Here is a 25,693-nt window from a genome sequence, read left to right as displayed (position 1 = left end):
GAAATATTGTGCTTTGGCATTTTTGTAAAAAAACGCTCAAAAACTTTTGGGTTTTCTTTGCTGTCCTTTTTCCTGAACTAAAACAAGCTCAGATTTATATTTCTTTATAATTCACTATAAGCTTTCACATTGGACATATGAGATTTGATGATAATTGTCACATGCAATTGGCAAGGTTCTTAATTTTCTGCTTTGCTCGACAGGGTTGAAGGCTTATTTGCAAAGCCTTGTTAGTACAGACTTCCATGATGGAAAGGAGGTCATCCTCCAATGATGGACTGGTATAACTTATGAAGGCTTATCTGTTCAGGTAGAAGCCGCCTTGAGCACAAACTTTGCTCATGAAAATGAATGCCAGGTCTGCTTTTGCAGATTATGATTCTGTAACCTGAAGATAATTTCCCATTTTAAACAGTTTAAATTTAGAATGCTATTGTTTCTCCTGCTTGTTCTGAATTCCCCCCCTAAATAAGTCTTTTAATATTTTAAATCCCTGACCAAATCACCAAGCTGAGCCTTGACATTAAAGTATATTAAAATTGTTCTAATAGGAAGGCTACAGAACCTGCCCAGTCTACCATTTCTTGTAAATAATAAGTTGTCAAAGTCTGGTAGCAAGGGATGAGGAGAGTGAAGTCATTTGGAGCAGACTCTGGATTGAAACAATCCTCATATATTAGAGTTTAACTATTTTTTCTTTTATACATTGGTCCACAAGATGGACTAAAGCCAAATAATTTGTGGATTACAATTCCTTTGTTCTATTCAGTGATAGTTTAAAATTTACTGAGTTAGAATAACACAACATTCACACATATTTAATCATGTGAAGTTCATAAAATGAGTATACTCTATCAAGGGAAAGGCAAAATGCCTAATTGTCAAACAATCCCAAGCAGGGAAATTGAAAAAGAGAACCAATATAAGGATATGAGCCTTGTAAATACTTTTGACTTTAGCTCGGGTTATTTCCTTAACAGAGGAAGCAACACTTTTGAGTCCCTAAACACTTGCCAATTCCCATACAGTAGTTTAAAACCTGGATGCATTCCTATGAAGGAAAATAAGCAAAATTGTCATGTGTTCAATTATTGGACCTCTGTTTTCTTCTACCCCTGAAAACTACCACAGTAACACATTTCTCAAGAGGAACATGGCACTGCCCTGCCATATTGAATTGAATTGATTCTTACGGTCACAGACCAGCTTACAAAATCAGAAGAATCATAAAAATCATAAAACACAATACACTAAAATTTACACAGCAGGAACAATACACACACATATATGTATACAGCACAGCAGCATTTAAAATGTATAAATTGGAGCTGGGACACTAAAATATAGCCTAAAGATTACCATTGGGGTCTTATTCATTGCGGTAGCACCGCTTATTCTCTGAGCTTTATGGCTGCTGCACAGAATTTGGCCACTTTTAGCGTAATCTCAGGGTCCATATCTTCTACAAGTTTAAGACATTGGAATTCGTTTAAAGAATTTTGTATGACCGGGGAAATGAAAGCCCGGCGTAGGTCATTATAAAAGCGGCAGCGTAATAAAACGTGAGGCAGATTCTACCTCCGGCAGGCCGCAGGGGCATACTCGTTCCGCATATGGTTTACCTGCGAATCTTCCCTACACTAAGGCAGATGGCAATACATTAAATCTGGCAAGGGTAAATGGTCGTCTATATTTAGGTATTTGTAATTTTATCAAATACTTTGCTGGGGAGAATCCTCTCCCATTGTCCTTTATGTTGTTGTTTAGTCATTTAGTCGTGTCCGACTCTTCGTGACCCCATGGACTATAGCACGTCGAGAACACTGTCCAACCATCTCGTCCTCTGTCGTCCCCTTCTCCTTTTGCCCTCAATCTTTCCCAGCATCAGGGTCTTTTCCAGGGAGTCTTCTCTTCTCATGAGGTGGCCAAAGTATTGGAGCCTCAGCTTCACGATCTGTCCTTCCAGTGAGCACTCAGGGGTGATTTCCTTCAGAATGGATAGGTTTGATCTTCTTGTAGTCCATGGAACTCTCAAGAGTCTCCTCCAGCACCATAATTCAAAAGCATCAATTCTTCGGCGATCAGCCTTCTTTATGGTCCAGCTCTCACTTCCTTACATCACTACTGGGAAAACCATAGCTTTAACTATACGGACCTTTGTCAGCAAGGTGATGTCCTTTATAGCTGGATGTTTATTCATCTCGCTCACATGGCGTTGGAGTTCCACATCCCAAACTCATTGGCGAATGATTGCTCTTGCTTTCTCGTATCCTGCAGCTAACAAAGCCTGAGGCGAGAATACTGCCCTGCCATATTATTGCAACTGTATGGGATGTATCCTACTGCATTTTCCCAATGTGCAATGCATGAGCACCCCTTTCCTCTCTCTAGGAAGAGGCATTTCTTGAAGTGACATACGGTAGTAAAAGCAAGATGGAGAAAAGAAAGATACAAGTTGGTTGGCATCCATCCGTCTTGAAATAGTGTGGAAGATGCACCTTCAGGGGTGAAGTTATAGCACCTGCTGTGGCTATAGAGACCGATACAGGAGAGGCATGTTTTGTTTGAAAGCATGGGATGTACAGGAGTACCATGGTCCTAATTTTGTTGATACAGTAATTCTATAGGATTGCAGCTGTAAGGAAGCAAAGCATCATGAAGCCTTGCTCTGTGATTAGTGGAAAGTTTGATTCTCAAGTATACAGGCATTTGTGAAAAGGCAAAGAAATGGTGCTCAGGAACATTTGTAAAACATGTTCCTCTTTGAAGGCAGAGAAAGGCAAACAAAGTTAATACAGTTACCACATATACGAAGTAAAAAGCTAGAATCTCCCCCAGGACCTTGCTGATCTCCTTTTAGTACCGTTCTCTCTAAACTTAGTGCCTGTTTTTAAGATTTGGTGTAATAAAGAGTGAAACGTGAAAGTGTTTCTGCTTGGTGCTGCAGGGTTTGGACATCTCAGGAACACATGATCCACATTCCACAACCCTGAGAGAAGTCATTTATCACAGCAGTTAAATACACACCCCAAATCCAATGCTCTGAACAATCTGTGCTCAAGTCACTTGAGTACAAGTTTGTATTTGCCCAAGATTTTATAATTATACGATTACATAGCATATCACCCCAAGTTATCCCTCTCTTGTACAACATATATATAAAAAAACAGCTCTGAGAACAGAAGTTGCACTCCATCTTCAGGCAATTATTTAGTCTGATGTATGTAAAAAGGCACCAGGGGAAAGGATTTCAGATGTCCATCAAATCTTTCAGCATTGGCAACACTGCACCAAGTATGAATAAGGAAACTATACTTGTCTGCTTGTACTACTGCAAAGCAGGTCCAGCCGAAGCCAAGTTCAGCTTGCTCTCCCACCATCCTACCCATTGCCTAAGTACTCTCTTCCAACTCTGAGACTCTATTATGTCAAGAATGCTTTGATGGTGTTTCCTGCTTGGCAGGGGGTTGGACTAGATGGCCCTTGTGGTTTCTTCCAACTCTATGATTCTATTGAGGTGGCTAAACAATTTTCTTATTGGCTCCAATATATTCCAATTTCCTTTCCTAGTCCCACTGCTCATCTAATTACTGTATACAACTTCTGTAAGAGTATTATTATAGTCAAAGTACTTCTGTCACCAGTGATAAAAGAACTCCATTGTTGAAGTGTACGAGATTTGTTGCACAAGTGCTAAAACACATTATCAAGCTTTCTAGACATGTATCCAGCTGTGTCTGAACTGTTCATATATAAAATTAAGTTCTGCCATGTCTTGAAAAATGTCCACCTGATGAAATATATAAAGAATTAAAAAGATAGTCAAATATTCATTCAGAAAAGAGCCAGAAACATTCCTTTGGGGCATGCTAAATGAAGAAATCAAAGTAAGAGATGCACACGTGTTGATGCACGCTACAGCACACTACAGTAGCCGGTAGAAAAAATTGGAAAAGCGAAAAGGTTTCGCGTACAGAAGCTTGGCTAACCAAATTATCAAAATTTAGCAGTTAAAGTGGGAATATTGAAAGGGTTAAGTGAAGAGAAAGCAGGGAAGGATTGGAAACTATTCAAATTATATTTAAAGAAACAGGTAGAGAAAGCGAATCTTGTAGCAGAGGTATGAAGGGCACAAAAGCAAAAAGAGAAAAGAAAAGCAGAATAAAGTATGCAATATATCAAGGTAATATAAATCATTATATAGGAGAGGCTGGAAGTCACAAGTGGTGGAGGGGTGTGTGGGGATGTGTGAAGTTTCTTAGTGTTGTTCAATCTTAAGATATTTCTGTTATATTGTTATTTTTGATTATTATTATTTAATCTTATTACATATATGATTTAAAGTTGTTATTTTTATGTATACTGTATATGATTTGGATTTAATTTTATTTCACAATTTGTTTCATTTTGTCGTTTGAGAATTTTGTTATTTGAATGTTTTTATGTTTGAGATTTTGTTACGTTGAGATTTTTGTTAAGTTGTGTTGATTATGTTCATGTCTTTTCTTTTTTTGCATATTTTTTTAAAAAGTAAATAAAGTTCTTTTTAACAATTAAAAAAATGTCCACCTGCAATTTACATTTGATTAGGCAGCTTTCATTGAAGTTGTGCTAAACTTTCCACCACGCCAAGGTGACCCACTTAACATGCAAGTTGTCTGTTCAAAGTCTAGAGGCATCTTTCTAACGTTGCATGACAAGCATTAGCACCAACACCATAATCAAGAGGACCAACTGTTTACACATTTTTTCATTGTTCCCTGCAAACATGGATAACAAAGAAGGGAGTCCAAATTTACTACTTCTTTTTTTAGGGCAGCCCCCGTTTCAGCTTGAACACTGACTTCTGCTTTGACACAACTTTGCTTTGACACAACACATAAAAGATGCAAGTAGGTGCCTCTCATTTAACACCCCACTTTTCTTTTGGAATGATTTTTGGAAGAGCCAGACAAACATAAGGAATCAGAGTTAGAATTATAGAATTTACTACAAGATGGAATGATGGCCACCAACGTGGACAGCTTTGGAAGGGGATTAGATAAATTCACAGAGAATAAAGCTATCGATGGCTGCTAATCATTATGGCTACATACTTACCTCCCATATCAGAGACTGTATGCCTCTGGATACCTGTTGCTTGGGATCATGCATAAGAGAGGGCTATTACACCCGTCCTGATTCTAGGCTACTCATAGGCACTTGGTTAGCTGCTGTGAAAACAGTATGTTGGACTAGGTGGGCCTTTGGTCCGATCCAGTACAGCTCTTCTTATGTACCAATCAAAGTCATAGTTGTAAAAGCAAGCTATAAACATTATCCAGTGTCTTTATTATACTACATGGGATATGTACACAAGTTAAAGCTACAGGTGGATATTTGATTACAGACTTAAATGCCAGAAAGAAAGAAAGAAAGAGAAGGGATAGCTGTGCAGCATCGACACCATCAGACATCACCAGGCAAGTGCACAGCACTTCACAAACCTCTTTAGCATGGACAAATCCATGACTTAAAACATAGTCCCAATAATCCAGTTACAAAATGTTTTCCAAGCCATTCCCTTTTATTATGAATTTAGGACTATGAATATAAACTAGGTGTGGCTCCCCAGTGTTTGTATTCTCTCATGCCTTATCGGAATTTATATCAGTACCAATTATTAAAAACCAAGCAACCCTAAAAGGCTATCAGCCACTAGAAAAGCACCCAAAACCTGCCAGCCATGTGGCCTTCCAGAAAGAGATTTCACTAATCTAGAAATATTTAATATGGAGATGGAGGAACACACAGAACCAGGAGTCCAAGAGTAGCAGATGCTTCATCGTCAAGGGGGGGATTGCCATCTGTTTTGAGTTTTATCAGCTGATGGAAGCTGGTTCTGAATTCCCATTGGTTGCAGGTTCTTCCTTTTTACCCTCCTCCAGTCCCGGCCCAGTTGTCACAAGATGCTGTATATTCTAGTAGAAACAGAGAGGATAAAATTGACAATCGTATCCTATGCTTTTTTTTTTATACAGAAACTGGACCTAGTGTGTTCCTATGCAAAGGATGCAATACAGCAACTCTAGAATCAGGTCATACCCAGGCCAGAGAAGGTGCTTTCTCCCCTTTTGTTGGATGTTACTCCCCAGTGAATTGGCTAATCCATTCAAACATTCAAAACAGCCAACAGACCATGGGAAAGATTTCCTCTGGGCACCTGCTTGAAACCAATGGTGACAGCAAACCATTAGCCTTCAATTCAAGGCCTGCAGAATGGATCGGTTTCGATTCCTGGTTGGTAAGACAATTAAAAGTCTCCATTTAAGAGGGCATGGGAGGAAAACAGTCTTTGTCTTGAGCAGAATTGAGAGAACAAATATGTGCACAACAAACAGGTATAAGCTGAACTCATGTAAATATATATACCGTGTTTCCCCTTTTTTAAGACGTAGCCATAAAGTAAGCCATGGCAGGATTTTTAAACATTTGTGAAATATAAGACATACCCTGAAAATAAGACATACCTCCATGCCGTGTGGAGCGAGACCGCCGAGGGCCCCAGCCAGCCAGCGGGACTCAGAACGCCGGCTGCAGCAGCAGGAGGCCTGCCGGCTTGGTGCCTGGAGCCAGCTGCTGCTGCAGCGGCGAGCGCGCAGAGCACCCGAGCCAGCGGTTTTGCCTCCGCCCGGCCGAGGAGGCCTGCCGCCCAGAACCGGTGGCTGCAGCGTGGAGCGTGCCAAGCGCTCCGCAGCATCGAGCGCTTGGAGCGCTCTGTCGGGCCGGGCGGAGCGCTTGAGCCAGCGGCCTCCGCTTGACCCGGCCGATGAGACCTGCCTCCCTGCCGCCCAGAAGTGGCGGCTGCAGCATGGAGCACTTGGAGCGCTCTGCAGGACTGAGCACTTGGAGCGCTCTGTCGGGCCGGGTGGAGCGCCTGAGCCAGCGGCGTCCGCTTGGCCCGGCCGAGGAGACCTGCCTCCCTGCCGCCCAGAAGTGGCGGCTGCAGCATGGAGCACTTGGAGCGCTCTGCAGGACTGAGCGCTTGGAGCGCTCTGTCGGGCCGGGCGGAGCGCCTGAGCCAGCGGCCTCCGCCTGGCCCGGCGGAGGAGACCTGCCTCGCCGCCGCCCAGATCCGGCTGCTGCAGTGTGGAGCGCGCCGAGCGCTCTGCAGGACTGAGCGCTTGGAGCACTCTGTCGGGCCGGGCGGAGCGCCTGAGCCAGCGGCCTCCGCTTGGCCCGGCCAAGGAGACCTGCTTCCCCGCCACCCAGAACCGGCAGCTGCAGCGTGGAGCACGCCAAACGCTCCGCAGCGCCAAGCACTTGGAGCGCCCTGCCGGGCCGAGCGAACCACGTAAGCCAGTGGCCTCCGGATCGGCAGAAATCAGGGGCCTGGGTGGGAGGGCGACTGGGGTGTGCCTTTTGGATTCTTGCATTTTCTTGTTTTCTTCCCTTTTTGCAATGTACAGAAATGCAAACTATATCTTATCATCATCACTATTATTACAATTTCACCCCTCCGTTTCTTTTCTGTGTGTGTGTGTGTAATTGTGGAACCCTCCCGGCCAATTGAGAAATGCACAGACGTCTTTCCTTAGTTCTTTACAACCATTGAACTCTGTTGTCTGTTTAAATTTCACATTTAAAAAGGAAGATAACTGGGTAGTTTCCTTTTCCTTTTAAAAATATTATCTGCAGCAAAGCAGAAATGGGCACAAGAAACAGGAGGTGTGGACCTTTTGGGTTTGCTTTTCTCAGGGTTCAATCCAACCCCACCTTCCCCAGCTGCCGCCTCCCCACCTTTCCTCCCCAGATCGGCTCTGCCCCATCGTCACGTTGCTCAAAGCGTAGCGGATGGGGAGGGCTAAGGAGAAGATGTTCATCCAAGCCAGGCTTTCAGGTGCTGCTGGACTCCAACTCCCAATAGCCAGCATGGCCAGTGGTTGGGGATAATGGGAACTGCAGCCCCACAGCATCCGGAGGGCTGGGGGGTTGCTCTGGAACTTCTCTCCCTCCCTCCTTTTCCGTCTCTTTCCCCTCTCTTCAGACACTCATGTGCTGCATCTGCTTTGGGGTAACTTGATGGTAGAATTTGGGCTAGATGACAGGTAATAAAAAAATAAGACACCCCACTGAAAATAAGACACCCTGTGTTTTTTTGAGAGAAAAAAGTTATAAGACGGTGTCTTAAAAAAGGGGAAACACGGTATATATTTAGCAGAATGCCACCAAAAAACGAAGATGAGAAAACATTAAAGAAATAGTAATAAAACATTAAAGAAATAGAAATAGAAATAGAACCCAATCACGGTTCTGGAAACTCAAACAAACAGCATCAGCCACCTGCCAGCTCCTAACCCACTGCCCACCCCTGCATTAATGCGCCAGGCCAGCTGTGCAATGTTACACGGCTGGGGGACGGTCCTCTTCCCTCCTCCAACATACAATGAGCAGATGGCTAATCCCCTTGACAAACAAGCATGGGTTGCCTCTTCCTTAGTGGCTAGCCTACGCACATATTCAGGCTGACTTCAAGAAAATCTTTACAGAACAGGCAATCTCATTGGACTTTAGTGGAGGCAAGACCTTCGCCAGCAAACCTTAATGCACTCACACCCCATGCAGCTTCTTCCAGGCCCAGCTCAGTACCTGTGAGGGTAGCTCTTGTAGCAATTCTGAAGCAGAAAATGCCGTTTGTCTGGGGAAAAACACTCTGCCTGGCTGTGCTGCCTGGTTCAGAAGTCCTTGTTGAGCAAACTCTTCACTTGGTGGCACATTTGTGGGGGTTTCAGCATCACTTTTGTTTAATAGGTTCTCAAGAGAAGTAGAAGGATCAGAGAGCAGAGGAGAAGGGGGGCATTGCATGCCATCCCCAACAACATCCAAGTCCTGTCACAGAGAAATCCAAACAAACCATTTTGAGATGTGGCAAAACGGTGTTTCCAGTCCCCCTCCCTTAACCCATTCCTAATAGTATTTCAGCTTCTTCTGAAGGGAAGCAGGAATCAAACAAAGTCAGCATGTGCTGAAAGTAAACATGAAAATCAGACTGACATCCTTATTTTATTAAAAGGCACACAGAGTCTGCTTTTTAGCTTAACAGTCATTTTTGCAGACAGAGAAAGGAGATGCTTGTGATTCCAGAACAGCCACTTTGATAAAATGAGACAGACCATAGCTGCCTCTTGATAGGGTTCTACCTCAAAACAGAATAGTTTCAGAACAAATATATGGACACTTCTATCTAGGGAGATTTTGATTTTAATTGAAACAGCAAAATAATGGCATAAATGCCATCAGGGATCATACAAAGCTGCCTAGGGCTTTGCAGCTGGAATCCAGTGTAACCCAGAAAGCAGCAGGGATTAAGCCCCAACGTTCCTCTTGGAAAAGATATTAAAGACCCACACAGAAGCTCATTAATACACTCTACTCCCCACAGAAAATGTCCCCATTTGCAATCACATGGTAAAGCCACCATCCCAGTGCTTGCACTTCAGAACAAGTTATGTATGAGAAACTAATCTGATCAGTGTTCATTGTACCCAATAGACCTTGTTGAACTACGTGGCAGACCTCCAACTCCCTCCCTACAGTGGGATGTAAGCTGCATGAATGTGAAGAGGGTCCCTACAGAAGCAGTATGGCCTGATAGGACTCAATATCCCCCATTACACAAGTCTCCACAAATGTCCTTATGTTCAGCATAAGCCTGACACCATCACTATTTTCAGTACCACTTTCAGAGCTGGCCCTAGAATGAAACTGCTAGCTGATTTTACACTATTATTTTTAGAAAACAGACATTTCAGTCAGCATGCTGTGTTTTTATAAAGTACACAGATTTAGCAAATACACAGGCCATCCTAGTAATCCAAGGATTAATAACCCTTATGGGATAGAGAAAAAGCTGCTTTTAAAAAAAAGCATTTAAATACGGATTTTAAAGGTCTGATGTTTTCAAAGAGTTACAAAAGGTTCAATCTAACCCTTTATATGAATAGACAAAATTACTTCACTTAAAATTCAGTCAGGGCAAGGAACATGACAACAGGCCATCAATTCAATGCCCTACACAAATACAAGTGTTTGCTCAAAATACATACTGAGGAACCCACAATTTCATTCTTAATCTATTTATTTTAAAACATTTATGTGTTGCTTTTCTAGGCAAAGCTAAAACTACATATTCCAAGACAGCACACCTCCAAGAAATGTACAACATCTGCAAGCAGCTGGGAGACCACACATCCCAAGTGCCCCCCCCCAAAAAACCCACATGTATACACAAAGTCAATGTAGCAAAGAAAACTAGGTTTTCCACAGGTGTAAGTGCCTCTATTTAACATGGAGGAAGAAGCATTTGATCATACTATGCCTCCATTCTCTACTTTAGCTCTCCCTTCGCTTGTTATAAAAGGAACTTTCAAGTGTCTTCATTTTCTCACACCCACTAATCTCTTTATCCCCCTCACTCTTTGTTCCCCAGAAAGTATTCTCCTATTAATCCAAAATAACACTCTTCATGCCCCAACAGCCTCCTTTCTCCTTTCTTGCTTCCTATGCCTGGAAGTCTCTCGGAAACCCTCTAAATGTTTGCTCAATCAGCTTGATCTTGTCCCTTGAGTTTTCACTCTGTTCCCCTTCAGTTGTCAGTTTAGCCTATTATTTAGACTGCAAACCTGAGAATAGGGTCTGCTTTATTTTAATGCACCAAATTTATTCAAGTCCTTTAGAAATACCGACAGGCATGGCATTAGCAACCTACTTTTTCAAGTGACACACTTTTTCCTGTACTCAAAGGTCAGCCCTGTTCACCACGCCCATGGTCCCTGCTTCTCCTAGATAATCCATGCTTTTGATGTATCAGAACTCTTCCCCCTTATTCATTTACATGTAGCTTCAACCCATGTCATTACTGAAGTACTCATACCCAGGTTAGAGGTAACTGTGCCTTCTGAAGTGCCATGGGCAGGTGCTGCATTACAATTCACTTACATCACTGAACTCCAGCGGCAAGCTCTCTGTGGGCCGGAGTTCAGCTGCGCTCAAGTACAGATCCATGGAAGCAGCTTCCAGCTCCTCGGGAACAGACAGTACCTGTTCAGGAACATACATCTGAGGTGGTAGCTGGAGATGGAGTGGGCAGCAGGGGTCTTCGGAGAGGCTTACAGGCACTGGCTTGCTGCAGGGTGCTTCTTCTGACCCTTGGCACAGCTTAAATAGAAGCTGGTTGGTATCCTGGCAAATATCTAAAGACGCAGTCAAAGGAGACAAGCAAGATTCGCGAAAAGGCAAGATCAGATGTTCCAGGACATGAGAACTAAAAGGAAGTGTTAAAAGCAGACTTTTAGTAAGTCAGCAGGCCTGCAATTTTGTATGTTTCATTAAAAATAATGAATAATTTGCAGAAGAGTACATAAGATATATAGAATGGCAGGTGACAGGTCCCTATTTATTTCCATTTTCCTTGGAAATACTTCTATTTAGAAGAAAATATCAAGGTGCACATCTCATAATCCATACATAAATAATCTAGAGCACCTTAAATTTACTGTAGCAGTACACCGCCATATTAAGGGGGAAATGCTGGACTTTAGCCTCAAAGTAAAAACCAGCTTATAAACTCATGGGGCTTGAATTTTTAGTAGATAATTTTTCTTCTGCATATCACAACTAGTAGTCAGCTGTGAGCAAACCAAAAGCAGCTGAATAATTAATGCAGGAATAGACTACTAGGATAATATAACACAAAGTCAGCAGCAAATTATGTCTAAGTTCAGAAAATAAGATTTAAAGATCATCCTGGAACTGGAACTACTCAAGTATGTGATTCTGAAGGGATCAGTCTTGTTTCAGACAGTGACCTTATTGTAGTTTGAGGTTTGCTTGTTGCTTCCAACTGAACTGGCTGTTCTAGTCTAAAGCAATTGAACAGCCAACAGACCATAGGAAGACATTTCTTTGGGCGCCTGTTTGAAACCAGTGGCTATAGCAAGCCAGCAGCCTTGATTCAGGGCCAAAACAAAAACAATTCAATTCTTCTCCTACTTCCAGAACTACTAATACAGACAACTGATAGGTTAAAAGGATACGAGTAAGGCAGTGTCTTGTCATTGGAAGAGACTGGTTGGAACATCGAACATCATCCACAAAGGCCAAACACCTCTGGCTAGAACGGGTGGTGTGTGCCTGCAGAGCACAAGATAATTTTGCAGGCTGTTGGTGGAAAAGCTGCTACCTCTTACAGGAATACATTCTTCCATTCAGAAATCAAAATACACACAATAGAGAATCATCTCAACATCTCTTTCCACATGTATTCGTAATAATGTAAGAGGCTGAGCCGATACAATAAGTTTGTGCCCTGTTCAAAACAAAGTGTCATATCTGAAAATCTTCCAACATTTCAGAGCAAAATCACAAAACCCACAATTTCTAGCTCCACTGTGCCTAGTAGGTACAGAAGCACAGCCTGATTCAAGTACCTGCTGGGCAGCACCCTCAGTGACCAGCATTCTGCGTTCCTTCAACTGCCGGTGTAGAAGAGCTTCCACACCATAACGCTGCCGATATCGCCTCAAGTATTTCAGCCGTTTCAGGTTCTCACGTTCTTTAGCCAGAAGTCCCTCTGGGCCTGTCAGGAGGCTGCTACCTGGAAGACACCAAGGAAGCATCCTCAAGGCAGACTCAAAGCACTGCCCTGATTCTTGTCAATCCCAACAAAGCACCTGCTAGTTTAGTGAACCTCTTTTGAGAAGATTATTTTTTACTTGAGCTCAACACTTCCTTCTTGTTTATAAAGGTAAAGGGACCCCTGACCATTAGGTCCAGTTGTGACCGACTCTGGGGTTGCGCGCTCATCTTGCATTATTGGCCGAGGGAGCCGGCGTATAGCTTCCAGGTCATGTGGCCAGCATGACAAAGCCACTTCTGGCAAACCAGAGCAGCACATGGAAACACTGTTTACCTTCCCGCTGTAGCGGTTCCTATTTATCTACTTGCACTTTGACGTTGGCAGGAGCTGGGACCGAGCAACGGGAGCTCACCCCGTCACAGGGATTCGAACCGCTGACCTTCAAATCAGCAAGTCCTAGGCTCAGTGGTTTAACCCACAGCGCCACCTGGGTCCTCATTATATTACACTCAATACAAAATGCACACAAAAACAAATCTGTACTAAACCCACTATCCTGGATCATCAATGTCTTACTATGAAAACCAGTAACATTTCACACAATTTTGAAAAAATTGTCTAGGAAAAGCACCAAGCCACAAGATTATACAGGATCCTTTCTATATTTCTCTGCTTGCAGATTGTCCCATGGAATGCTTTATGCCACCTTTAAAGAGCAACTGTTTCAAGACAGCTAACTTGTAAAATTTTGTAAAAGAACCTGTAGAATTGATTAGTGGTAGGTGTTAGGAAATCAAGTTTTGATACTGTGTAGGGAAAGTTACCCAACTGGTGTTACAGGGTAGTCAACTGTAGGTGTATTTAACCAGAGAAAATACTCCTCACCATTTAAACTTCAAGGAATTGTATACTATTTGTTAGTAACTGCAGGAGTCCGCATCTCCTTTGATGCTTCCATCAGGTTTCCAAAGTCATGTGTGGAACAAGTCCCACACTTGTGGCCCTGCCAGAAGCCTGTGCAATGGGGCCTTTGCCCCCTTCCCCATATTGCCTCTGGGGGTTGGGAGAACCCGCTGAAGAGCAGGAGAGGCAGGTCGTTTCATCAGGCAAGCAGAAATGTTTGTGCTGACACAGCAACCTGCTAAGCACTACATTGAATTCCTTCCTATGCACTCTCCTACCATTGGGGACAAATGATGCTCAATACTCCTAACTAGGATTTGGAAATGTCCTAGCTCATTGGAAGATGACTTATGAAAACAATTTCAGTAGATATAACAAGTAATGAAAAATCTACAGAAATACTTGTCAAGCATTAAGCATTCTAGCTCTTGGGAAACTGCTTTCAGATTGTCCTAATGAATTTTAGAACAGCTTTAGCAAAGCCTCTGAGCTGCAACCCAATAATGCTTATGTACAGGACAATGGCTGTTTACCTATGGCCTCATGTTCCACCTTGCGGCTGTGTAAGTACCGTCGTTTTTTCTCTTTCAGGAGATGTTGAAGTCGTTTGAACTGATCAATATATAGAGACTGCAGCCGGATGAGTTTTTCTCGCATGATCAGTGCCACTTCCTCAGCGGTGTACACACCAGCATGTCTGCAGAAACAGGATCCGATTTAATAAGGAAGCAATCCAAGTCACATTTTCTCAAGTCATTAAAAAGGAAGAAAGTAGTGTCAAGTAGCAAAAGGAAGCCATTTAACAGCAAAGCACTGAATCAGGTAGACCTGTGACCTTCAACAGGAATACTGTATATTCCTGTGTATAAGACTACTTTTTAACCCAGGAAAATCTTCTCAAAAGTCGGTGGTCGTCTTATACGCCTGGTCGTATTTCTTATAGGGTGAGTATATCCCAAACTCTATATTTTGACTGGGAAAGTTGGGGGTTGTCTTATATGCCCAGTCGTCTTATACGCCGGAATATACTGTACTTAGAGCAGGATTTTCGTTAACCTTTTAAGAGAGGATGCTAACTTGACAAACTCAACACAAATACCTGGAGTGGCTACAATGGAGATGGCTTGGTTCTAAAGTTAAAACCACTTTTTGAGCCATTTTAAGGCTTCAATTGAGCTGCTGTTTGTAATCACAATTAGAGAGGTTAGGGGATAACATTTCTTTCATAACAGTAACCTGGCCAACGCCTTAAGGATACAACAAACAACTGCTGTACATTCTGGGGGCTAGCACATGGAAAAGGGTGCTTTCACACATATATAAATGAACGTATGTGGTGATGCTGGTTTTATATTTTAGTTATGATTTTCTCATCCTTGAGAAAGTTTTCACTTTTAAATGCAGCCTAAATATATATTTTTAATGAAAGTGTCTGGGCACAAAGGAATTCTCAAAGTCTATTGATCTATTAATCTGATCTCATTTTTTGACAGAATTACAAGCCTGGTAGATGAAGGGAACGCTGTGGATGTAGCCTATCTTGATTTCAGCAAGGCCTTTGACAAGGTGCCCCATGATATTCTTGTAAAGAAGCTGGTAAAATGTGGGCTAGACAATGCTACCATTCAGTGGATTTGTAACTGGCTTACTGACCGAACCCAAAGGGTGCTCAGCAATGGCTCCTCCTCATCCTGGAGAGTAGTGACTAGTGGGGTGCCACAGGGTTCTGTCTTGGGCCCAGTCTTGTTCAACATCTTTATCAATGACTTGGATGATGGGCTTGAGGGCATCCTGAGCAAGTTTGCAGATGACACCAAATTGGGAGGGGTGGCTAACACCCCAGAGGACAGGATCACACTTCAGAATGACCTTAACAGATTAGACAACTGGGCCAAAGCAAACAAGATGAATTTTAACAAGGAGAAATGTAAAGTACTACACTTGGGCAAAAAAAATGAAAGGCACAAATACAGGATGGGAGACACCTGGCTTGAGAGCAGTACATGTGAAAAGGATCTAGGAGTCTTGGTAGACCACAAACTTGACATGAGTCAGCAGTGTGATGCAGCAGCTAAAAAAGCCAATGCAATTCTGGGCTGCATCAATAGGAGTATAGCATCTAGATCAAGGGAAGTAATAGTACCACTGTATTCTGCTCTGGTCAGACCTCACCTGGAGTACTGTGTCCAGTTCTGGGCACCACAGTTCAAGAAGGATACTGATAAGCTGGAACGTGTCCAGAAGAGGGCAACCAAAATGGTCAAAGGCCTGGAAACGATGCCTTATGAGGAATGGATTAGGGAGCTGGGTATGTTTAGCCAGGAGGGAGAAAGGTTGTTTTCTGCTGCTCCAGAGAAGCGGACACGGAGCAACGGATTCAAACTACAAGAAAGAAAATTCCACCCAAACATTAGGAAGAACTTCCTGACAGTAAGAGCTGTTCGGCAGTGGAATTTGCTGCCAAGGAGTGTGGTGGAGTCTCCTTCTTTGGAGGTCTTTAAGCAGAGGCTTGACAGCCATCTGTCAGGAATGCTTTGATGGTGTTTCCTGCTTGGCAGGGGGTTGGACTGGATGGCCCTTGTGGTCTCTTCCAACTCTATGATTCTATGATTCTATGATTCTATTTTCGGACTGCTCAAAAACAGAACTGTCAACTAAGATTGCATTTGGATAGCATGACTATACTGTATCTGCTCCAGAAGTGCAAGAATTAAAATATCCACCTGTCCTGGAAAACAGACCCTCTAGCAGAAGGGAGGTGGAAAAATGGATATTGTAAGTGACTCTGAAAATGGCCAATCTTAAAATATTAAGTTGGAATGTGAATGGTTTGAATGAAAATGCTCTTTCTTTTTCAGACAGTCCCAGTAATGGTTAAGGATGATTGCCTCAAAAGATAGCAAAAGGATATTTCTAAATTTGTCCCGGGGGGGGGGGGGCAAAAGGTCAAGGATTAAACATAAGATACTTACAGATACAAAAGAAAGAGGCGGCTTTGTCCTCCCAGACCTTAAATTATATTATGAGGCTGCATGTTTGGTTTGGATTAGGGACTGGATATAACTGGAAAAGGAAGAAGCATTAGATTTGGGAGGACATGATAATAGATATGGATGGCATACTTATGGTATGGGAAAGGGAAAGTACATAAAGGATTTTATAACCATATAATTAGGATATCATTAATGAGAGTGTGGGAAAGGCATAAGGATTTAATAGAACAAAAAACACCTTGGTGGTTATCACCAATAGAAGCTTCGCTACTCAAACCGCTTGGCAAAAAGGGAAAGTGGCCTACATATCGAGATCTATTGAAATATCAAGAAGGAAAATGGAAATTAAAAGACTATGAAGAAATTAAAGAAAACCAACATTTTCAGAGTTGGTTGCATTATAGACATTTAAATGAGATGTTCAAGGAGGATTTAAAAAAAGGGTTTAACTATACAATCTCCATATTTCAAAAGGAGGTTATAGAAGAAGCAAAACTATTGAAGAAAGCATACAGTATTCTTCTAGAATGGGAAACAAAAGACAAGGAGGTCAAATCAGTCATGATTAAATGGGCACAAGATATAGGACACAACATACAATTTGAGGACTGGGAAAAATTATGGAAGCTGGATTTGAAATTTACAGATTGTTCTCTTTTGAAGGAAAACTACATGAAAATGGTGTACAGGTGGTATATTACACCAGTAAAAATGGCAAAAATGTGTAAAACCGGGTCAAACATATGTTGGAAATGTAAAGAAAAAGAAGGTACTTTATATCATATGTGGTGGGAATGTAGAGAAGTAAAAAAATTCTGGGAGAAGATATATGTATAATGAATTGAAAAAGATGTTTAAAATGACATTTGTAAAAAAAAAACAGAAGCATTTCCGTTACGGATTCTAGGACAAGACCTGCCAAGGAAAATAAAGAACTTATTTATGTACGCTACAACAGTGGCAAGAGTCTTGTTAGCACAAAGATGGAAGAATAAGGAAATCCCAATGAAAGAACAATGGCAAGAAAAACTGATGAGTTATGCGGAGTTGGCAAAGATGACATACAAACTACGTGAGAAGGACAACTGTGACTTCAAAGAGGAATGGGAACTTTTTACAAACTATTTAAAAAGACAACAAAAGGATTTGGACTCCTTGGCAGGTTTTGAATAAACACACACAATTTATTAGTAGAAGATATGGTAGATAATGTAAGGTACAATTTTATAACATGCAGAAAACAGTATGTACAAACAAATCAGAGGGGAGCTGAGGGAAGTCTTGAGAGGGTGGGGGAGGGAGGGATGTGAGGGGGAAAGGGGGGAAATTGTAATTGGCTTTGTGATTGGTAATTTGTATTGTTTAAAAATTCTTTTTCTTCAATAAAAATATTATATATCTATATCCTCTAGCCATTCTCTTATGCGGTACGTCATCCAAAGGCCACCACATTTTTCCTGAAGATGACTTATATTGGAATGAAGTTCTCAGCATCTGTTGACAGGAATTCTTAATTATGATGTGTCATACAACAGCAATTCACCATTCATATGACTCACTTAAGGGGGTCCTCCTGGTCACTGTCAATGCTATCTGCTTCACTGTCGGGATCTCCTCTCCATGTCTGATCTACAGTAAGAGGCTCCTGCTCTCCATCACTCCAGCTGTCCTCGTCTGAAGGAAGAATAACCCATTTGTTATTTGGAGAAAAGTTTTCTTAAGGATCTAATTCATGTGGGTATCCCTGGAGCATATGCTATGCATTAAGAAGGGCGGGGAGGAGAGAAGGAAAGCCAAAAGGTGGAGGGGGGGGGAAGAGAAAAGGGATGGTCCTACCAACTAATTCTGGTTTCCATTGTCCAACAGTTCTACATAATCTTAAGAGACCTAGCTTTGATCACAGAAACAAACTGCACACTATAACCAGATTGGGCACATTGCTGCAAGACAGCCCTATAAACATTCTTCCTCTTTCCCAGTACATTGGGCTGCTCATCCTATGACACAGAACCAAGAGATTTGGGTTTTTCTTAAATAAAAAATTAGTATTCATGACCACATACGAATGAGCATAATGACAAATCAGAAATCAGAAGACAATTTTTTTTTTGGAAGTTTACCAGCTTTATGATTCTGCAAATCTTGTCCCTTCTACAGTTCAATAGGTTGCTCATCCTGACATTTTGGCCAGCAGGTTATAAAAAGCAGCATTGGGAAGGGCATGTAACAAAAAACAGCATATATAAAACAGCACTGAGTGAAAAATCTAACATCCACTGCTTCCATCTTCTCTCTTGGATGGCTTTTACTTTTCAATGATAATTAAAAATATTTTTAATTAGGATGTAACAGACCCTATTTTAATGACCAGATCAATGCCATCACCACCTATTCAACTTACCCAGTATTCTGCTAGCCTCACTGCGGTTACTCTCTGAAGTCTGGGAGCCCAGTTCTGTCTTGGCATAGGAGCTCAGCTGACAGAGAAGGGACTCCCGCACAGGACTAGGGTTGGACTTCTTTATCTGAGCCTGCAGTGCCAGGGCATTTCTACGAGCATGTTCAGCACAAAACGATACCCTAGATGGGGAGGCAAAAGAGAAACCAACCTTTTCTGGCTCCCAAATACAAACCTTTTCTAAAGTAGTACTGATAATAAAACAATCAGCAGTAAGTATGTTTTCATTTTGTGTATAGTGTAGAAATGAACACAAAACCTGTTGATGGCAGCCTAGATTCTGAAACTGAGCAAATCATTTACAACAGCTGCAACCATTGCTGGACCAGAATAGCTTGTAACTGCATTACTTCTTTGCAGTGTATGTGGGGCTCTCTTTGCAGTTGTCTCTCAAAAACTGTACATTATGCAGTATGCTGCAGCAGGACTACTAACAGGAGTGAAAGCCTACCACAATTTTATTAAAGATCTGCACCAGCTACAGATTTTTTTACTGGGCCAAGTTCAAGGCTTTACTATTAGTATATAAAGCCCTTAACTGGTTAGGAATCATAGAATCATAGAGTTGGAAGAGACCACAAGGGCCATCCAGTCCAAACCCCTGCCAAGCAGGAAACACCATCAAAGCGTTCCTGACAGATGGCTGTCAAGCCTCTACTTAAAGACCTCCAAAGAAGCAGACTCCACGACACTCCTTGGCAGCAAATTCCACTGTCAAACAGCTCTTACTGTCGGGAAGTTCTTCCTAATGTTTAGGAACAAGTGTGTCGTGGCCCAAAAAAGGTTGAGAAACACTGCTCTGGGGTATTAGCCACCCCTCCCAATTTGGTGTCACTGAGCCTAGGGCTTGCTGATTGGAAGGTCGGCGGTTCGAATCCCCGCAAGGGGGTGAGCTCCCGTTGCTCAGTCCCAGCTCCTGCCAACCTAGCAGTCCGAAAGCATGTCAAAGTGCAAGTAGATAAATAGGTACCGCCTGCCCCGGTGGGGAGGTAAACGATGTTTCCGTGCGCTGCTCTTGTTTAGTCATGCTGGCCACATGACCCAGAAAAACTGTCTGCGGACAAATGTTGGCTCCCTTGGCCAGCAAAGTGAGATGGGCGCCGCAACCCCAGAGTCATTCACGACGTGACTTAACTGTCAGGGGTCCTTTACCTTTTTTTTACCCAGACACATAATTTAGTTATCATATGATTGATAAGCGGTTTTTTTAAGGTTTTACATAAAGCACTTAGAGGGAGATTTTTATTAAGCAGTTTATAAATTTTTCTAATAAAATAAACGCTCCATGGCAAAATAAAAAAATTCCTTCCAGTAGCACCTTAGAGACCAACTAAGTTTGTCATTCGTATGAGCTTTCGTGTGCATGCACACTTCTTCATATACTCCATGGCAGTTTGTTTTTGCTATGCATACAGGTAACCAGCCACTTCAGAAATTGATCTGGATATGCCACCTAATGAAGGCATGCCCAGAGCAAGGACTCATGCAGTAACATAACATGAGTATGAATACTTGGTACATCTCACAACTTGCACATGTTTAAGTGATGTGATTTCAACTGTACATGGATGAAGCCTGGTCAGCTCTCCACAGATAATCTGAACATACGTAACACATACCCATCCTTTTTCTCAGGCTTGGGAGCTGCGCTTGGACACCTCTTCCCATTCTTTGTGGAAATGTAGCTGCATTGCTTGAAAGGCGCATTCCTGTCTTCAAGAATGTGCTTTATGCAGAACTCGTGTCCTTCCAAACGAGGCTGGGAGCACTGCCGGTGAGCAAAGGCACATGACAAGGCCTCTTGGGGCCTTGGCACAGGGGTGAGTCGTCCCCGACTTGAAGGCAACACGTGGATGCGAATTCTGTTCATGTCAGCGTCTGCAAGGAGCATCTTATTAATCTCTGCAGCACCACTGACACAGAGGGTGTGAATACATAACCATAAGAACGCGGGTGGGGGGAGGAACCTGTTAAATCTATCAGTTTCCAGGCACAAGATTTCAACCTTGGCCTTCCTCAGCTTTATCGAATTACGATGGAAAAAAAATATCCAAACTCCATCCAAGCTGCTCGAAGTTTTGGGAGAAAGCAACGTAATGGGGTCTCGCCCCCCACCCCTCCCCCTCCCATTATGGCCCTTTTCCTTCTTTAAGTTATTAGGGCAGACTTCTTGATTTTCTTGCCTTGTGGTTAAATTAATATATATATAGAAGGTAGTGGAGTGTGATGGGGGGAGGGAGACAGCCGTTGTAGAAAATTGAAATGGGGAAATAAAAGACATCGCATTTATTCTTGCTGAGCTCCCCTATGGGAAGAGCTGGCCACCTCCCGCCAGGGGCTTCGCCCGAGCTCCCCACCCGCAGCCGCAGCTCCCACCTTCGGCTTTCGTCTCCAAACCACCAAAGCCCCACGGCACACGCCTGGCCAACGAAATGCGGAGCAGTTTGCCCACTAGAAGCGGGAAGAAACGGAATAAAACGATACATTAGAAACAACGCCTCACCTTGGTCACCCCCGCCGCCATCTTACCTTCGCCTCGCGCTTCAGCAAGTCCTCCCGCTCGCCATCGCAAGCCAACCCGAACGGGAGGCAGAGAGCGGGGACGGGATTGGTGGATAGGTGCGTCACTCGAGCGAAAAAGCCCTCCTGTCTCCCTCTACCTCTCTCCTCCACGCCCAACGGCGCGCTGCCAGTGGGCGGGACCCCACTAATTTACTGGCTGTAGCTGCTGCCGCTCACGGTCGTGACCATTTCATCACGTAAGAGGGCGGGGTTGAAGTTAGACGCTAAATGCCTGACCTCGCGCTGCGTTCAGGCTGGGGAGGAGCGGACCCAACATGGCGCCCTCAGACTGCTGTTGGACTCAACACAACCCACATCAGTCGCAGCCAGCATGGCCAAGGGATGATTATAATTTATTTGTTGCATATTTACCCCACGTTTCCTCTAAGGAATGGGCATGTGGGATGAGTTTTAATGGGTAGGAGAGGATATACCGGTACTGGTTGCAATTTATCCCTCCAGGCGCTCACGCTGCGTGAGTTGAAGAGTTTTTTCAAAAGTCCATCGTTGGTATCAAAATTCAAAGCATAGAAATTAGGCTGCTAAACCTTGTTTTGAACAAGTCTAGCTATGAAATAAGCTGGCTTCCCTGTCTTATCCTTGTTAATAAAGAATCAGGCAACTACTTGGGAAGTTTAAAAAGATTTACCTACTTTTAATCATGGATTGATTCACAGTACCTGTAAAAATCTTTCCAGACAAAATACTTATATTTGCAGTACAACCAGCTTCAGACATGTTATACCGTACTAAAGCTGGAGCAAGCAGAAGCATGCCTGCTCTAACCTGGTCAAAGGAAGTGAGGAACAGGAAAGACTATATTGCTCTTCCTTTTCCAGGTAAAGAGGGGAAATGACATTACAGAGTGTCCTCTCTACCAATTGTATATCAACATAGCTGCCAAGTTATCCCTTTTTTTAAGGGATTTTCCCTTATGCTGAATAGGCTTCCTCGCGAGAAAAGGGAAAACTTGGCAGCTATGTATCAATGGCCTGAACATTGGCCTATCAGACATCCAGCTCTGTGGAATTAGCCCCTCCTCAAACTAGCTAGCTAGAATATGCATTTGTTAGGTTTGGCTGTTACCGGTAATCTCCCACAGGTCTTACATAAAAAAATTCCTTCAGTAGCACCTTAAAGACCAACTAAGTTTTTATTTTGGTATGAGCTTTCGTGTGCATGCACACGAAAGCTCATACCAAAATAAAACCTTAGTTGGTCTTTAAGGTGCTACTGAAGGATTTTTTTTATTTTACTTCGACCCAGACCAACACGGCTACCTACCTGTAACAAGGTCTTACATAGTTCTCCACATGCTGGGAGTGAAGAAGGCACCCACATTAGCTACCTCTGTATTATGGCATACATTTTTGTGGACTAAAACCAATTTCACCAGATATGTGGAATATGACCCTCAAGTGGCAGGTGTGTGGGCAAAACTTTGAATTTATCAAAAAACAAAACAAAAACCTCAACAACTTTGGTCTGCCCCAAATGGCTGGGTATTGGTGCAAAGTTCCATTATTATCATGGGTGTAGTTGTAAAATGAAAAGGTGTAGGCATGGTTTAAATGTGCTTTCCCCTTATACCACCCATAACCCCCTTCACTGGCAGAACAGCTCCACTGGCATATTGGGAGACTTCTGCAGTATCAGTGCTATCACGCCAGAGGTGGCAACAAGAAAATGGGCTTCTTCAGTAGTGCTCCCTTATCTAAAGAATGCTTTCCCAAGTGAGGCTTACTTGGCACTGACACTGACACCTTTTGGGGCACTAGACAATCTAATTTCTTTTGCCCCCCAGGCATTTGTTTTTATTTGTAACTATCTGGCCTGGCCACACATTGCTGTGGCTCATCCCTGTGACTCCCCTCACTCTGTCTTGACCTATGACCTATTCTGCCCCTCCCCCGGTTCATCCCTGTGACTGTCCCCACCCTGTCCCGACCCATGAGGCATCGTTCCCCCTCCCCCTTCACATCCCTGTGACTGGTTCCAGTCCCCTCCCTGTAACCCCTCCCCCCACCCCTCGACTCATCCCTGTGACTCCCCCCATCCCCCTGCCCGCCCCCCTGCGATTTTCCCGGTGGCGGCGTATCCCGGCCTGCATGTCAGGTATTCGTTGCTGTGGCTTAGTCTGTTAAATGGGCCCTCAGAGTTCCCCTTCAGACTCCTCCCCCCACCCTGGCTCATCCCTGTGATTGGCCCCACCCTGTCCTGACCCATGACCTTTCCCACCCCTCCTCCCCCCTTCCCCACCCAGGGGAACCCCCACCTCTATTCAGCCTAGTCTGCAAAGCTGAGTTCGGCCTCGTCTGCAAACCTCTACTCGGCCTAGTCTGCAATGGCTGCTGTGGAGAGGGAAGCTTTCCTACCTGCAGTACCAATTTAGCCGCCGCTAGAGGCCGCTGTTGTGCAAGGTCTCCTGATTCTGGCTTCTATTTCCCAGCATGCACTTTAGGGTGAGTTGTGTGTTCTGGAACAGGGTTTTTTGGAGGTCTTATGTGGCCCAGGTGTGACATTTGTCTTTGCAAACTTTCTAAGATCCTTTGGACATTTGCATGGGATGTTGTGTCCAAATTTGAATGCAATCGGTCAAGCAGTTTCGGAGAAAAGTGGAAACCCACCCACATGCCCTTTTTACATACATACATATATATATATATATATATATATATATATATATATATATATATAGATCAGGGGTCAGCAAACTTTTTTCCACTGTCCCTCAGACCTTGTGGGGGGCCAGACTATATTTTGAAAAAAAAATATGAAGAAATTCCTATGCCCCACAAATAACCCAGAGATGCATTTTAAATGCATTTTAAATAAAAGGACACATTCTACTCATGTAAAAACATGCTGATTCCTGGACTGTCTGCGGGCTGGATTTAGAAGGCATCTGGCCCCCGGGCCTTAGTTTGGGGACCCCTGATATATATTGTCTGCTTTCCTTTAGGGTTGTGGTGAAAGTGTTGTTTTTAATGGTTTAAGTACTTACGGTATTATACTTGACCTTTTATTATTTTTCATGTTATTTTGTGCATTTTACTATTATTGGTTTAAGTCACTTAGAGATGTTTGCCTAAAGCAACAAATATGCATAATAATAGTTCAGTCTCTGGCAGTATAGGCAGACTTCCACCACTATTGCATTGCATCCTAGCAGAATTGCTACTGAATTTGCAGTCCATACTATCATGGCATTTCATGCAACTTTCAGTATGCCTTACATTTAAGCATGTTCTGATCACCTCATCTGTCTCCTGAGAAATCTCTATGTGGGACAAGAAGCTACAGTTAGAACTGGATATGGAACAACTGATTGGTTCAAAATTGGGAAAGGAGTATGACAAGGTTGTATATTGTCTCCCTGGTTATTTAACTTATAGGCAGAATTCATCATGTGAAAGGCTGGACTAGATGAATCCCAAAACGGAATTAAGATTGCCGGAAGAAATATCAACAACCTCAGATATGCAGATGACACAACCTTGATGGCAGAAAGTGAGGAGGAATTAAAGAACCTTTTAATGAGGGTGAAAGAGGAGAACGTAAAATATGGTCTGAAGCTCAACATAAAAAAAACCCCAAGATCATGGCCACTGGTCCCATCACCTCCTGGCAAATAGAAGGGGAAGAAATGGAGGCAGTGAGAGATTTTACTTTCATGGATTCCATGATCACTGCAGATGGTGACAGCAGTCACGAAATTAAAAGATGCCTGCTTCTTGGGAGAAAAGCAATGACAAACCTAGACAGCATCTTAAAAAACTGAGACATCACCTTGCCGACAAAGATCCATATAGTTAAAGCTATGGTTTTCCCAGTAGTGATGTATGGAAGTGAGAGCTTGACCATCAAGAAGAATTAATGCTTTTGAATTATGGTGCTGGAGAAGACTCTTGAGAGTCCCATGGACTGCAAGAAGATCAAACCTATCCATTCTGAAGGAAATCAGCCCTGAGTGCTCACTGGAAGGACAGATCGTGAAGCTGAGGCGTCAGTGCCCTGCAGAGTTCATTGCAGTGAGAAATAACAGAGTTCATTGCAGTGAGAAAAAAATGCTAAATTTGCATTTTATTCAGACTTTTTCCTTTGTGTAGAATTTAGATTGCCTAGGAATGGAGTTTTAATAGATTTTCTTTTAGGTTTAAT

The 25,693-nt window shown here is 43.0% G+C and overlaps 1 protein-coding gene and 2 non-coding genes across 9 annotated transcripts; all 3 read right to left on the bottom strand.

Annotated features, from left to right (window-relative positions):
- Positions 1-5,308: 5,308 nt before the first annotated feature.
- On the bottom strand, positions 5,309-21,561 carry KANSL2 (KAT8 regulatory NSL complex subunit 2). Of its 7 annotated transcripts, none has more exons than XM_035101188.3 (10): positions 21,500-21,561; positions 20,590-20,848; positions 18,914-19,092; positions 18,072-18,186; positions 14,053-14,216; positions 12,468-12,634; positions 12,075-12,171; positions 10,978-11,231; positions 8,629-8,868; positions 5,309-5,960 (listed from the first exon to the last, which is right to left on the bottom strand). In XM_035101188.3, exons 2-10 carry the CDS (start codon positions 20,838-20,840, stop codon positions 5,862-5,864), a joined length of 1,566 nt encoding a protein of 521 aa, XP_034957079.3. In that variant the 5' UTR covers positions 20,841-20,848; positions 21,500-21,561; the 3' UTR covers positions 5,309-5,861. The 7 variants fall into 7 exon arrangements, with proteins under 7 accessions (XP_034957079.3, XP_088517332.1, XP_034957085.3 ...); XM_088661206.1 differs by having other exon boundaries at positions 11,080-11,231; XM_035101194.3 differs by having other exon boundaries at positions 21,347-21,518.
- Positions 6,119-6,254, bottom strand: LOC118081642 (small nucleolar RNA SNORA2/SNORA34 family). Its single transcript, XR_004692109.1, has one exon. It is a non-coding gene; the product is annotated as a small nucleolar RNA SNORA2/SNORA34 family (small nucleolar RNA).
- Positions 11,867-12,002, bottom strand: LOC118081641 (small nucleolar RNA SNORA2/SNORA34 family). Its single transcript, XR_004692108.1, has one exon. It is a non-coding gene; the product is annotated as a small nucleolar RNA SNORA2/SNORA34 family (small nucleolar RNA).
- Positions 21,562-25,693: the final 4,132 nt, after the last annotated feature.

The sequence above is a fragment of the Zootoca vivipara genome, chromosome 2, assembly GCF_965207765.1.
Source record: "Zootoca vivipara chromosome 2, rZooViv2.hap1.1, whole genome shotgun sequence".
Lineage (NCBI taxonomy): Eukaryota > Metazoa > Chordata > Lepidosauria > Squamata > Lacertidae > Zootoca > Zootoca vivipara.
The sequence above is the reverse complement of the archived record's forward strand: the minus strand, read 5'-3'. Positions and strand labels throughout refer to the sequence as shown.